This window comes from Xylaria bambusicola (genome assembly GCF_022495145.1).
Source record: "Xylaria bambusicola strain CBS 139988 unplaced genomic scaffold F5B22scaffold_8, whole genome shotgun sequence".
NCBI classification, from domain to species: domain Eukaryota; kingdom Fungi; phylum Ascomycota; class Sordariomycetes; order Xylariales; family Xylariaceae; genus Xylaria; species Xylaria bambusicola.
The window spans coordinates 965,246-978,733 of record NW_025953561.1 but is presented as its reverse complement, the minus strand read 5'-3'; the positions used below and the strand labels follow the sequence as shown (position 1 = coordinate 978,733).

The window sequence follows — 13,488 nt, the reverse complement described above, 5'->3', positions numbered from 1 at the left end:
TATCCCCCCCAACGTGCCCTGCCCTCAACAATGGCGGGAATATTACGCCGAAACGCCGTCATGGATACCTAACCTAAAGTGATTCAACTCCCCACGACTACAGTTCACAGAGAATTCCATGCCAGAGGATGAAAATGCCTCCACGCAACGAAGGGTTCACAGGTAAATAGTCTCTTACTTCTTTTTCTTGTTGCCAACGATCTTCTTGAATGCGTCAAATCCACTGGCGCCAATGGGTTTAAACTCTGGGCCCACGCCCTGTGATGGGTTGAAGGTACTGCGCGGCGCAATGGTGTAAGCCTGTGGGAGGCCAGGTAGACGGGCCCGGTTGCTTTGGTTGGCAGGGGCCAGTGCGCGCTCGCGCTCGGCCTCTCGTTGACTAGACGCAGCTGGGCGTTGAGGGAGGGCTCTTTGACTGTCTTGAGCCTGGCGACGTTTAGCTGCCCTGTTGTTTTGTGTCAGCATATATGAACTCTAATAGAAGCAGAATAAATCAGAATCGGAGACAACGTACTCGTAATCGTAGTCACGCGTCTCCACGAAACGCTTCTTGTAATCATGTGTGCGGTTGAGAATAGGTCTGCTCCATTCACCCAAGAGCCTCTCAGCCATACGCTTGATTCCAATCTCGGGTCTCTTGGACTTGGTGTAGAACAGAATGATCTTGCCAATCCCGCTCATGCGCAACGACTCCTTCTCGATAGGCAGGTTGAGTAAAGCCTGGAAAATATCTCGTTGGATATTGTAGGCGGGAAGAGAACCATCGTTGAGTGGCTCCAGAAAGAATCTGATATGCTGGAGGAAGTTCGTGTCCGGGTCGACAACAATATTTTGCATTGCTCTGCTGGTCAATAACGATGTGACCTCGGGCAGGAGTTTGAGTTTGTGGAGAGCAGGTTGACCAGTCTCTCGAGCAGTGTTGTCCGCTTCGCAGGCTTTTTCCATACGAACTTTCAAATCGGCAATCTTCTCGTCCATCTCATCTTCCAGGTCCTAAAGTACGAATACTGTCATTAGCCATATGACACCGCTAAAACATATCTTGTTAAATGAATAGCGAGCAACACGTACATCCTCGTCCTTCCTCTTACGCCTCTTGACCTTAGGCTTCTCTTTGGCAGCAGCGCGCTCGATAGCCCTTCGCCGTCTCTCCTCGGGTGTTAGGTTCTCTTCATTCTCAGGCTCAGGGCTCTCCTTCCGACTCTCGCTGGCGCCCGTCTTCCGCACTCGCTTTGTAGTAAGAACTTCACCGTCGGCCTCGTCATCACGATCGCGCGCGCGTTTCTTCTCGCGTCGACCTTCCTTGGGCTTCTTGGTGGCTGTGCCCTTTCGCCTTCCGGCCTTCAAGGTCCGCGCCACATCTTCATCAATCTCCACAGGCTTCTCTTCAATACGGACCTTGTCAGGATCGTATTCTTCGAACTGATCGTCATCGATTTCGGATAGCGCGTCTGAATCTCGGTCTGAGTCACCTGCCGCAGCTCCATCGTAATCGCCTAGATCCTTGGGTGATGCATCGTCGTTTGGTGCTTCTTCGTGCAGGGTCTCTCCTCTCGCAGGAGAGCCCGCAGGCGACTCAGCATCTGACATGGTTGCTGATGAGGGATGATGGATGGAACGGAGGTGGTTAGAGTGTAGACAAGTCTACAAAGATGATGGAAAACCAAGGGTGCACAATCCAGGACGACAGTGACCAGACGAGGACCCTAGGTTTTGGGGTGTTGCTGCAGAAGCAAACTTATGCCAGGAAGTCGGATATTAACATGCGAAATTATTTCCGGTTTGGAAGTATATCTCCTTCCTCTTGTTCAAGCGCGTAGATGGCCGTAGATGGCAGTCGACTTGGGGGATTCGAGAATGGATTAATAGAAAGGAAGATGTCTCTGTTTGAGAAGGGTGGAAGCTTTTGATTGTAGAAGCAGCCAACACCAAAAGTACCTAACCCTGGTAGCACCTGCAGTAGGTACTACTACGTACCTACCTAGTACATTTGAAGGCTGGACTCTGAATGTGCTCACCAGCCACACATTCAGACACCCGTCCCCACACATTGAACTGATTGATGTGGCTGCACATGTGGCTAGGGACAACCCCAGTCTTCTCAAGGAGCTATGCCATATAGAGTTAGTACACGAGAGCCTTCAGCTCCGTGGTGGGGCACTATAGTGGGGCCATGCAAGTGACTTTCTGTGTCTGGGTGCAGTGGATTTGTTTACTTTTGCGACCACAAGAGGAGCTTCCAGATAACCATCACAACACATTGTACCTACAGCTCACATACGCCATACCTTACGATAGCTTCCGCTACTGCACAACTACACTCGTTAATTCTAGAGGAATCCTTTCTCCATTTCCTTCCATCTCTCGCTCCCCCTACATACCACTATAGTAACGGCCAGGTGGCCTAGCGCCGACCCCTCTGGCTACCAGTCGGATTCACTGTCATCTAGAAGCTAGAATCTAGAATTGATCATGGATAGGCGGACTTATGAATCTCCCATGGACTGGGAATATCAAAACACGGCTCCCATGGATCCTTCCAGTCCCTTTGCTCAATCCACAAGACCCGCGCCAGAACGAAGTGAGCCCACCCATCACCCATGTACTCTTCGCCTGATGATATCCGACTGACCGCAAAAACCGAGACGATCACAAGTGCTAATCTATCGACTTAGACCCCTTTGGCGGCTCTTCGAGCTTTGCCGCATATAGCCAGAGCGGATTCGGCCGCGCGCCTATGACTCCCTCGAAGCCACTCCCTCCTACCCCCAACCATCAACAATCGCCCTCGATATTCGCCAGTGCGAGGTCACAGGCGCAGAGATCAACCACAGCGTCATCCTTCCGCAACCCCGCCTTCACCACACCACGCAAACCTTTCGATCCAGATGCGCTATCTGAGATATCCGCGAGTCCAGCTGCTACTGACGGCGGTTCCGATTTCCCAGAGACACCAGATCACGACCAGTCCATCGACATGGCCCAAATGACCCTCACACCGGCATCTGTCAGTAAGCACAGGTCCTTTTCTCCCAAGAAGGCGAGTGGCAGAGGTGAAATAGCCAAACCTATGTTCCCAACCCGCGACAAGGTCCGCAAGCGCAAGCGGTACAACGGCGACAAGGATATAAGCGGATATCGGCTGCCCTACAAACAGGCGGATGAAGGCGACTCAGACTATGAATCTGACGACAGCACATTCCAACCGAACAAGCCGCAGCATAATCAGAAGAGGCCGAAGAGCGGATGGTTTGGGAACTTTCTCTCCGCCCTCCAGCAGAATCCAACCGCGCCAAGAGTCCTCGGTCTATGGCTCAACTTTGGCTTCAGTCTTTTCTGCATGTCCGGGACCGTATGGATTATATGGGCTATCGTATCCGGTCTGCGCGCAGATTTCACTAGCGCCCGTGCCGTCGTTCGCGATAGCATCGTCAATGAAATGAGTATATGCCAAACCCACTACCAAGAAAATAAATGTTTCCCCGTGGAGGCTCGGTTGCCGGGATTGCGCAAAGCATGCGATGAGTGGGAGGCGTGCATGAATCAAGATCCATCCCGTGTCAAGAACGTCCAGCTGGGTGCCAAGAGCATCGTCGAGGTTATCAATGAGATTGTCGACACCATGTCATACAAGACGATCGTGCGTGCTTCAACACATTCTCCCCCCTCCCCAATCCTTTCAAAACTAATTACTGACCCTTCTCCCGCAGATTCTATTACTATTCTTGTTCGCGATATTCGTCTTCAGCGGGCGATCGCTCTACAAAACAGCACACGACTTCCCGGATTTCGCAGCATCTGCGCCGCCAACCTACGGCCAACCACCACCAGCGCTACAGCAGGTGCACTGGCAGGCGCTAGAGCCACAAACTCCTTCGCGTCGTACGTGGCGCCACTTACCGTCGAACGAGGAGACGCCCGAGACAGATGGATCGCCTCCTAGGTTCAAAAAGCTCACAGCGCCTGAGACGCCTTATGGATCTCGGAGCCCTACGAAGACGGAAAGGGGGAGGAGTCCGGCTAAAAGTATGAGTCCGACGAAACGGCGCTGATGAGAAATGAAATTGAGAATGCATAAATGGTGGTGGAAAAGGTGTATAATTAAGTAGGCATACTCAGGCACTTAAGGCCAAAATGGGAACGGGCGTCGGGATGGGATGGGATGGGATGGGTATTGGGTATTTTGGTGCGGTGTGAGATGAGATTAAAGGCGAGCATGTTTTATAATGGAATAAAATGTAATTATCTCCATTTGAGCGCCCAGTTTGCATGACTTGCGTTTATCGTAGCTTTGAAGTTGTATATCTAGGGTATTTGTTGTATGTTGTATGCTCTCTGTGTAAGTCGGGAACCTCGCGCTGAGTGAACGGATTGCGAGTATTACTTGGGTAAGTAAGTAGTTGCTATAACTATATAGGTTGGTAGCTATAAGTTCATCCTTCATCTCCTTTGCACGAGCCGTAGTTAGATTTCTCTCTCTCTCGGCTATTTAGTAACAAGCTCACACAAGGCTATTTAGTAACAAGCTCACACAAGGCTATCTAGTTTAAGGGAAACCGAGCCACAGCTTAATTCTGTCAACTTAAGTGTACCGGGATACTGTTTTTACCTAAGTATAGCTCACACTCTCAATAAGCTCTACCAAAATTGATGAATCGAGTATGTGATAGCGAGTCCGATATTAGGCGAATTCAAGCAGCCCGATAGAATAAATGAAAATATGGGAGGTAAGTAAGTAAGGACTATTGAGGCAGGCACCCACTTTACGCTCAACATATCAGTTCTCGAGAGCTAGATCCCTTACTCCTACTTATACTTCCAGCCGCAAAGACTCTTAAGAAAGTCAGCAATTTTCCGTACCTAACTATTTCCCGAATGCCCGGTAGCGCTATTGTTAGGTGCATGTTGTATGTCCCTGGCGAGGGTTTGTGATCTCGACTTCTTGAGGTGGGATGTTACTGTGAAGAAGTCATATACTTGAGAGTGAGTTCTGGTGGCCAGTCCCTCTTGCTCCCGTTCGCACGTTCAAACGACTCCTCCTTCTAATGTTGGTTCAAAGAAACTTTTGGCTGCTGAGCAATTACCTTGAATCGGGCTCATTGGCATTTGTTTTAGGTACTGCACGGGCGGAACGCGTGGACTCGGCGATAAGAACACTCACTGTTTGAAGCTGAAGAGGCTCTATGTGAAAGCGGTTAATAAAAAGTAGGCTGTTATTGATGTCGAGGTGGATATTCACGGGGTATTGAATAGCCTAGGTACTTTCTACTACGGAGCCTCAATTGCTGATAGCCTCTTCCTCATGTCCATTGAATGAGTATAGGGATATCTATCTTGACGTGGTATACTCGTATGCTATTATCTCTATCTATTAGTTGGTACCTATCGAGGCCTATGTTCTGACTATGTACCTCAAGCATGATCTGTAATATCAATACGACACTATAACCAACTCTAGTCTAGTACCCATACTAGCATGACAAACTATGCCAACCATGAAAAAGCTCTGGCCTTGGCGGGTAGCTACCTAACGCAGAGGATCGGATTTATCCTTTGACATCGACATTCCCAGGTGGGGTTTATGGGAAATAAGTAAAATACCTAGTTACCTACCTACCTTTCCACCTACCCAGTAGGTAAGTACAATGTAGCCGTGCTGTGAGAGATGTACCGGTAAGCTATGAACTTCTACTCACCTATCCTATCCCCTCAACTTCCAGCTCAACTTCGTGACACTTTTAATCGGGTTTTAAGTATCTTTTAACTTTGCTAATAGATCTACATGTAAAAGCTTAAAACTACTTAGCTTTTACCGATGATATATACGTATTTAGTGTAGCGATAGGTATTTTCGATATTAAAGCCACTATAGTATATATCTTAATTGGCTATGTCGAATTTTAGCAGGTTGCGGAGTTGAGCTGGAAGTTTAAGTCATACATTTACTTTGTAACTCTTCATTCCTCGTAACCAAACCTTGGTATTCGACGTGACTGGTCTCGTCGGAGCCAAGTCCGTAGATGAGCTCTTTGCTGGGGCAGATAGATTCTGAGCACGGCGCGCTCCACGCGAAAACTGCACCAACTACGCCGGGCAGTATGGAGGCATAACCCCCACTATGAGGTAATGGTGACATCCGTACTACGGCATTTTAGCGGCGTATACGAAACGAGATCAGGCCATAAGAGCACCTGGTCATTGAGAAAGAAGTAATACCAATTGCGATATGGTTGGCGGGCGACGAAAACTCTTTGAAATGGAAACCGTCTTCGCTGTCGTTGTAGAAATAGTTCAGAGTTTGGACTTGGATAGCTTTGGTAAGCGAAGTTGATCAAATCAAGTCTCGGTTGATGGGAGCTTTCGCTCCTACAGCCCCACGCAACGTATACTTACCTACCTACCAATTGAAACCCAATGACTGGCGGTAAACGAATAAAGTACCTATATATGTATTTGTATTATGTATGGGTATGTATGTGTATGTATGCAGGTGTAGCCCTGTAGGTACCGTAGGGTTTCTAGATCTGGTACTGCTAACAAACACTGCTCTCTTGTTCAGATCTTCGGGTTCGAGGTGTCTTTCCATAACCGGCGTCACCGCCGTTGTGGACTGCATTAGACGGCATGGAAACCTACCTTACCTTACCTTACCTTACCTAAGGTTGTATTCACATTAACATACCTGAGGTTATGGGTGTCTGTATACCTTAATTCAGAGCATAGACGTTATGTAGGCCGAGAAGTAGGGCAGCTAAGGCGAGAACAAGGGAAAAGCATCGACCGAGAAGAAAAGGAAAAGAGCCGCTTTAGATACGGTACCTAGAAGCTGTCTGCATGTAGGGACGGGCTTCAAATATAAAAATAAAATAAAATAAAATAAAATCTCACCTTCATAAGTATAGGTCTAGGTAGGTAGTAAGCTAACCAAAAGTACCTACCTACGATACACCACCTCGACCACCACCACCAAAATCCACCCCCCACCCCCTTCCCTCAAGCTACCATACCGGGGTTGGGGGGGTAGGGAATAGAATTGTAGCTAGTATTTTTCCGGGTGAAAATAGTATTCGTAGGAAAGACACGCAATTTTCACTTACATTGGTAAGCCTATTAGTTAGAAAACAATTTTTCAATTTAAAAATAATCTTCTATTAAAAAATAGTCTCTGTTTTGAAATTGACTTATATTTGAAAATGGTTTTCAACTTTGAAAATGCTTTGAAAATGACTTTCGTCTGAAAATGACTTTCATTTGAAAATGGTATGCAAATAAGCTATATAGAATTAGGGCTACAGGAATAGCAATAGCGCTATAGGGGCTATAGGTCTTTAGGGGGGCTACCTATAACCCCTATAGCCCCTACAACCCCTACAATCCCTACAGCCCCTACAGCCCCTACAGCCACTACAACCCATAGCCCCTACAGCCACTGTAGCCCTTCGCAGTACAGACCTAGCCATACAGACCTAGCCATACAGACCTAGCCATACAGACCTAGCCATACAGACCTAGCCATACAGACCTAGCCATACAGACCTACTTAGCCATACAGACCTAGCCCAGCCAATCCAATCCATCGCCAGCTTCAAGGATAATCGCTGCAAGGATCAATCCAATCCAACCCAATCAATCCAATCCACCACCACCACCACCACCACCCTGAAGGCTAGGAAACCTATCGCAATCGCTTCGCAGTTCAGAACTTTAACGGAACGTTTTGTAGCCTTCGTGAAATATCGCTAGTAGCCTTAAGCTATAATTATTTATTCAACTAAAACACTCGTACGTTTGAAAATAGATTGCATTTGAAAATGAATTACATTTAAAAATGGATTTCGTTTGAAAATGGATCTAGGTATAAAAGGTACGCCAGTAATATAAGGGTTTTGTATGTATAATACTTGTACCTATTATGTTTCGCAGCGGCCAGTCTTTCGTACGGCTGCCAGACATGCAAAATTCTGCTAACACTACAACCCTCGCAGCTATCATTGTCTAGACCCCCCCAAACCCGCTATGGTACCCACTTTTGCCCACATCATCTCTGTCCACCACCTAAACCTTCAGACAAAGCATCATTCTGAGATGCTTCTAAGCTTGCTCTCTCTTCGCCTTCTTTTGTGAGACCTTTTGAGTCTAAATACGTTGTCAATTGGGAACCAGTCCTCTTTCCATCCTCTCTCATCGGAACCATGTGTTCGTCCCTGCAGGTGAGTGATGCAACCAAGCAGCCCGAGTCGTTTGGACACTTTTGTACCTGAAGATATTCATCATAATGGTCGAGCTCACTACATTGCGCGCATCGCGTCTGCTTACCTTCTACCTGTCTATGTCCTTGTCCATGTCCTTGTCCATATCCCTCACATGGCGCCCAAGCTCTCCTTCTCTTTGACCGCCACTGTCGCAGCTGTTGATCTGGGTACTAACGTCGAATCCAAGTGATCTCCTAGGTATTGCGTAACCGTCCGCTCGCGCGTGCGCGCGTGCACCTCTCGAACCTCGAATTTCATATCCACACTCTTGGCAGAGCCGCAACCTCTTTTCCTGCCAACATATCCAGGCTCAATCTGTACTCCGCTCCCTGATGGGCACAAAGTCGCCGCACATTCTGTGTTCCTCTAGTGGCTGTGTATTAGCACGCCCTGCGCTTGCCTCCCAGGCCATCGCATCTTGGCTTCCTCTCTTACCTGGTACACACATGTACAGTGCGCTTATCACGCTCTCATCGCACCGCTCGACCCTTTCTGCTTTGTATATATCGACTGCGGAGTGAGTATCGCAGTATTCATCTCCATCGAGCATGCGCTACCAATCTTAAAAGATTATAAGCATGGAGGAGGAACAGGGGCGCGGGGCATCGGTAGAGCGAACCTCCACCTCGTCCAAGTCCCAGAAGAATGAGACACGTCCAGCTTCTGTCGCCGCCGGGCCCTCTAGTGCCCAATCTTCAAAGCGCAGACGGGGCTTAGGCATTGTCACGCCCAATGCTTGTACCGAGTGTAGGAAAAAGCGCGCCAAAGTATGTGAGCCTATACTGCTGTTGTTGAAGAGTCTATTGTTACATGGTTATATACCAATATATGTCCACCCATTACCGCCACACCCTACAATCTCAATCAACACGCAGAGCACGTCGCAAATGTGAGAAAAATTTATTAATAATATCATGCGCTTAGTGCGACGGACAAAAACCCTGCGGTCGATGTAGGTCTCAGAAAGATACTGAGTGTATCTATGAGATACCAGTACGTCAATCCAAGGAGAACCTTCGCCATGAAATCGAGAATCTGCGAAAACAGCAGCGGCAGAGTGAAAATGTCATCTCTGCCCTCGTACGACCTGAGTTATGGGAAGATGTTCTTCAGAGACTGCGGAATGGCCAGTCTATCGAGGTCATATCCGACTGGTTAGGCAGCAATCTGCCCCATGGCACGGGTGGCTTACCTGGCTATGCACAACCAGGTGAGCTCACATCAGGCATGTCACTACCGCCACCGCTTTCAACTTACAGCATGACGGGCCCAGGCGGTTACGGGGCTGGTTCAATGAGCCATGCCGCACTCCCCGGTCCTGTCTTGAAGCAGGATTTTGATGCCAATAGCCCATGGAACTTCTCGTCGCAGAGTCAATCTCTGTCGCAGCCTAGTACACATCCCGATGAGATGCAATGGACCTCAGAAGGCCCGCCGCGATCCCGAGTAGGTTCCTGGCTTCAGGAGCAGGACCAGGCAGGGGAAAGCATCCGATATCGAGGGGTGGACCAAGTGCTAGCGCCCCTAGAGCCCCCGGAAACAATTGTGCCTCCTAGCACATGGACGAGCATTACCAACGACTCGGGTCTTGTTCAGCACTTACTTGCATTATATTTCTGCTGGGAATATCCTACATTTGCTTCGCTGAGCAAGGAACACTTCATGAAGGATTACGTACACGGCCGGCACCGGTATTGCTCCCCAATTTTAATTAATGCCTTGTTAGCGCTGGGTTGCCGTTTCTCAACCCAACCTGAATCACGAGCGAATCCCAATGACGCAAGAACTTCTGGTGATCATTTCTTCAAGGAAGCTCTGCGGCTGCTATCGAGAGAGACGAACAGCCATACTCTGACCACAATTCAAGCTCTTGGGATAATGTCCATCCGAGAGGCAAGTTGTGGACGGGATTCTGAGGCTTGGTATTATGCCGGGCAGAGTATACGACTCGCTATTGAAATGGGTTTGCATCGCCTCAATGATGATGGAGACGAGGATGAGCTTGCTGTGCAAGCAGCAACCTTTTGGGGTGCCTTTGCTCTTGACCAGTTAGTCCTTATCACAATAATCTCATACCTTTTCCCTTCTAATGTAGCTAATATTGATCAAGTGCGTGGTCGCTCGCGACTGGTTCCCTACCGCAATGCTCATGGTTCCTCCAATTGCCACCGAAGCCTGCCATCATTGACGGCATCGAGGCTTCGCTGTGGGTACCATATACCGATGATGGTAAGTCAAATACTATCAGTGGATAGCAACAACTACGATATTCCACAGTATATTAACTAACCTACACTCAAGGTGCTCCGCTTCAACGGTCTTGTGAGCAGCCATCTAACGTGCGGTCTGTGTACAAGTGTTTTTGCGAACTCAGTGAGCTAGTGCACCAATCGCTTTACGTTTTACACTCTCCGGGAAGACCACTGTCGAGTCGAGACCTGCTTAGCATATACACGCAGTATCTAAACTGGTATGACACCATCCCGGAAGTCTTGCGGCTTGGTCATAACTTCACCCCGGCCGTTCTCTTTGCTCAGTGAGTAACTAGCCATTCTACTCATGTCAACCCTTGACAACTGGCATTCGACACTAACTGATCCCAGCATGTATTACCACTTCGCCATATTACTCCTATTTAGGCCACTCATAAAGCTTCGAATCATTGGCTCCGGGATACTTCCCCGAGACGTCTGCTCGCAGGCTGCCGATGCCATCCAAGGACTCCTGCGTTCCTATTCCCAACTCTACACCCTTCGCCGTACGCCGTCGTTCGTGCCATACTTTCTCCTAACATCATCTATAATGCATCTAGCGATTGGCGCTGTCGCCCCTGAAACGTCATCATCTCCAACTACCCATTCAACTACATCCACCGCTAGGCCGAGTCATCATCATCAATCTGGCGCGGGCCACTCATCATCTTCACCATTGGCAAGTGGCGGCGAGGAGCCAACGTCATCGCCTTTAAGTTCCGCAACGGCGAAACTGAATCCAAAGGTTACTGCTGCGATCAAGCAGGGAATTGCCGACATGGCCGAAATGGCGCCGTGTCACCATTTTGCAGAGCAAGCCCTCAACATATTGCGTTTCTTGGCCAAGAAATGGAATATGGACGTCGACGTGCCTCATCAAGCGTCTCAAGATGAGGTTGATAAACTGGTCCGGCCGTCTACCAACAGCCTCAATTTTTTTGTACCCAATATCTCGGCTGAGGACTTTAGGTGCAACTGGCCGGAACGGAGGAGGGCGGCGCGCGCCGCCCCGAGACCCCCATATGAACAGGGCAGTAGTATGGAAGGCATGGAGGGAGTTCTTCTAGGAGACCAAGGCAGCACGGAGACTCAGGCTGGCCCATCGGCAGACATGGGGGATCCTATACCTTCTAGTTATATGGCTGAGAACCCACTGTTCTGGCCGTTCCCCATGCAGGGGCGGCCAATGCTTCCAGAAGGCCCCGAGCTCGAAGAAGCCGGGTTTGCCCTCCTATAATTGGGGGAAGATCAGGTGCTGTCAACGTGGCCATGACGCTTGGCTTTTAGCCCAAAACCTGGGTGGGCAGAACTCGAGAACATGGGATCCACGTTTATCGATTTTTGCTCGTTATTTTCAAATTTTGTATAGGTAGAGACGGCATTGAGATGATACCCCCTTGAGATAGTTAACAGTAGAGCAACGACTTTAATTAAAAAGTAGATGCTACAAGGCATCCCGCTATCTACAGACAGATAGTTAGGTCCTGTCTTCTCTCTTTTACACACACACACGCGCGCGCGCGCAACAACTTGGGAAATGCCGAACAGTAGTACATTACAAATGACATAATCAACATGAGAAAACCCCCACATGCAGGGGGATATCTTGGATACATAGCTCTTCACTAACCCGAACCCGAGAGGACTTGGCTGCATCGACAAAGACTCGACGCCGATACCTCCTAGCATGCCGGACTCATGGATGGACTACCTACTGTAAGTCACGCTAGACTTGTGCGAATGGACACAGATTTGTCCATCTTAGTGTCTATTTTAGATGGAGGCTAGCACAAGCCTCAGCACGCCTCGAAATTGCCGCTATATTCAGCCGTTGGATTACGGGCTTGCCTCGTGAGAATAAAGATGTCATAATGGGTTTGTAATTCATGTACTTACTTACTTACCTGTCTAGGTACCTAAGTACTGATGTACGGCAGAAAACCACCTAATTGGAGCAATTCTATCGCAGACACAAGTTGTAACATAGACATAGATACTCTACCAGAAGGGTATACCACAGCCGGTATATATTTACATGTGCTCAGCTTTTGTAAGTAAATCCAGGACATGCCTGGCGGAATATCCCTAGCGCCATGGGGGTTTGAAATGGGGTAGAGTAGGCAGACAGGCAGGCCAACAAAAGCCAATCCATTTCGTCCAGGCATCATCGTCGTTCGTTTTTGTCGTTGTGTCAAAGACGCGCCTGGCCAATGGCGATTGCAGCGGGACGAGGGGCCCTCCCTTGTTTGAAACAAGATGGGCAGATGTGGGCGACAAAAGCCTTGTCAGCATTTGCCTGCTTACTTACTTACACACGGTACATGGTAGTTAGTACATGTAAGAAACAACGAGAACGGGGCTTACTTAGAGGAGAGAGATGGATCGATTAGATAGATAGATAGAATGTCTGACATTAAGCGCGAAGGAAAGCGGATGCCGGGAAACCTTGCTTAACTTACCTGTAGGTAACTAATCTAGGTTAGCTACTTACATACTAAAGCAGGTAAATCGGAATCACAATCGGGGAAAATTAAAATAAAATAAACTACCTAAATAGACTATGTACATAGTAAAGCAAATCGAAATCGATCGCTACAGCAAAGATGGTCATTGGCGGGTTACCTCCCCTCCTGTAAGTATGTACAACCCCCCTCTCTGCCCTCCGTCAAGTTCACACCCCAAGGCCAGCCAGGCAGGGCTCAGCAGCGCGCGTTTGGCTTGGCCGTGCCATCGGGCGTGTTTCGAAACGGGCCCCAAGCGGACCATCGATGGTTGGTTGGCTGGTTGCGTAGCGTTGCGCGGCGATCTCCTGGAGTCGTGTTGTTTCAGGTTGAGCCCACACACCACACCACACCTTTTCCGTGCTCACGGCGATACGCTAAGCCCTTTTGTTCTTTCGATCGCTCGACTTTTTTTTTTCTTTGGGGGAGGGTGCTGCGCCGACTACTTACTTAGAGTACCTAGAGTAGATAGCCCTCCATTGT

General features: G+C 48.7%; 3 protein-coding genes across 3 annotated transcripts; 2 read left to right on the top strand and 1 right to left on the bottom strand.

Moving 5' to 3' along the window:
* Positions 1 to 174: 174 nt before the first annotated feature.
* Positions 175 to 1,590, bottom strand: F5B22DRAFT_634595 (uncharacterized protein; the record flags this gene model as incomplete). The annotated part of the gene is made up of 3 exons (XM_047977001.1): positions 175 to 445; positions 515 to 993; positions 1,072 to 1,590. 3 exons carry the CDS (start codon positions 1,588 to 1,590, stop codon positions 175 to 177), a joined length of 1,269 nt encoding a protein of 422 aa, XP_047833741.1.
* A 639-nt stretch (positions 1,591 to 2,229) lies between these two features.
* F5B22DRAFT_596002 (uncharacterized protein) lies at positions 2,230 to 4,217 on the top strand. The gene is made up of 3 exons (XM_047974190.1): positions 2,230 to 2,581; positions 2,676 to 3,640; positions 3,711 to 4,217. Exons 1-3 carry the CDS (start codon positions 2,473 to 2,475, stop codon positions 4,050 to 4,052), a joined length of 1,416 nt encoding a protein of 471 aa, XP_047833740.1. The 5' UTR covers positions 2,230 to 2,472; the 3' UTR covers positions 4,053 to 4,217.
* A 4,613-nt stretch (positions 4,218 to 8,830) lies between these two features.
* On the top strand, positions 8,831 to 11,741 carry F5B22DRAFT_643892 (fungal-specific transcription factor domain-containing protein; the record flags this gene model as incomplete). The annotated part of the gene is made up of 5 exons (XM_047978341.1): positions 8,831 to 9,019; positions 9,177 to 10,300; positions 10,363 to 10,481; positions 10,554 to 10,788; positions 10,856 to 11,741. The coding sequence occupies 5 exons, from the start codon at positions 8,831 to 8,833 to the stop codon at positions 11,739 to 11,741; spliced, it is 2,553 nt and encodes an 850-aa protein (XP_047833739.1).
* Positions 11,742 to 13,488: the final 1,747 nt, after the last annotated feature.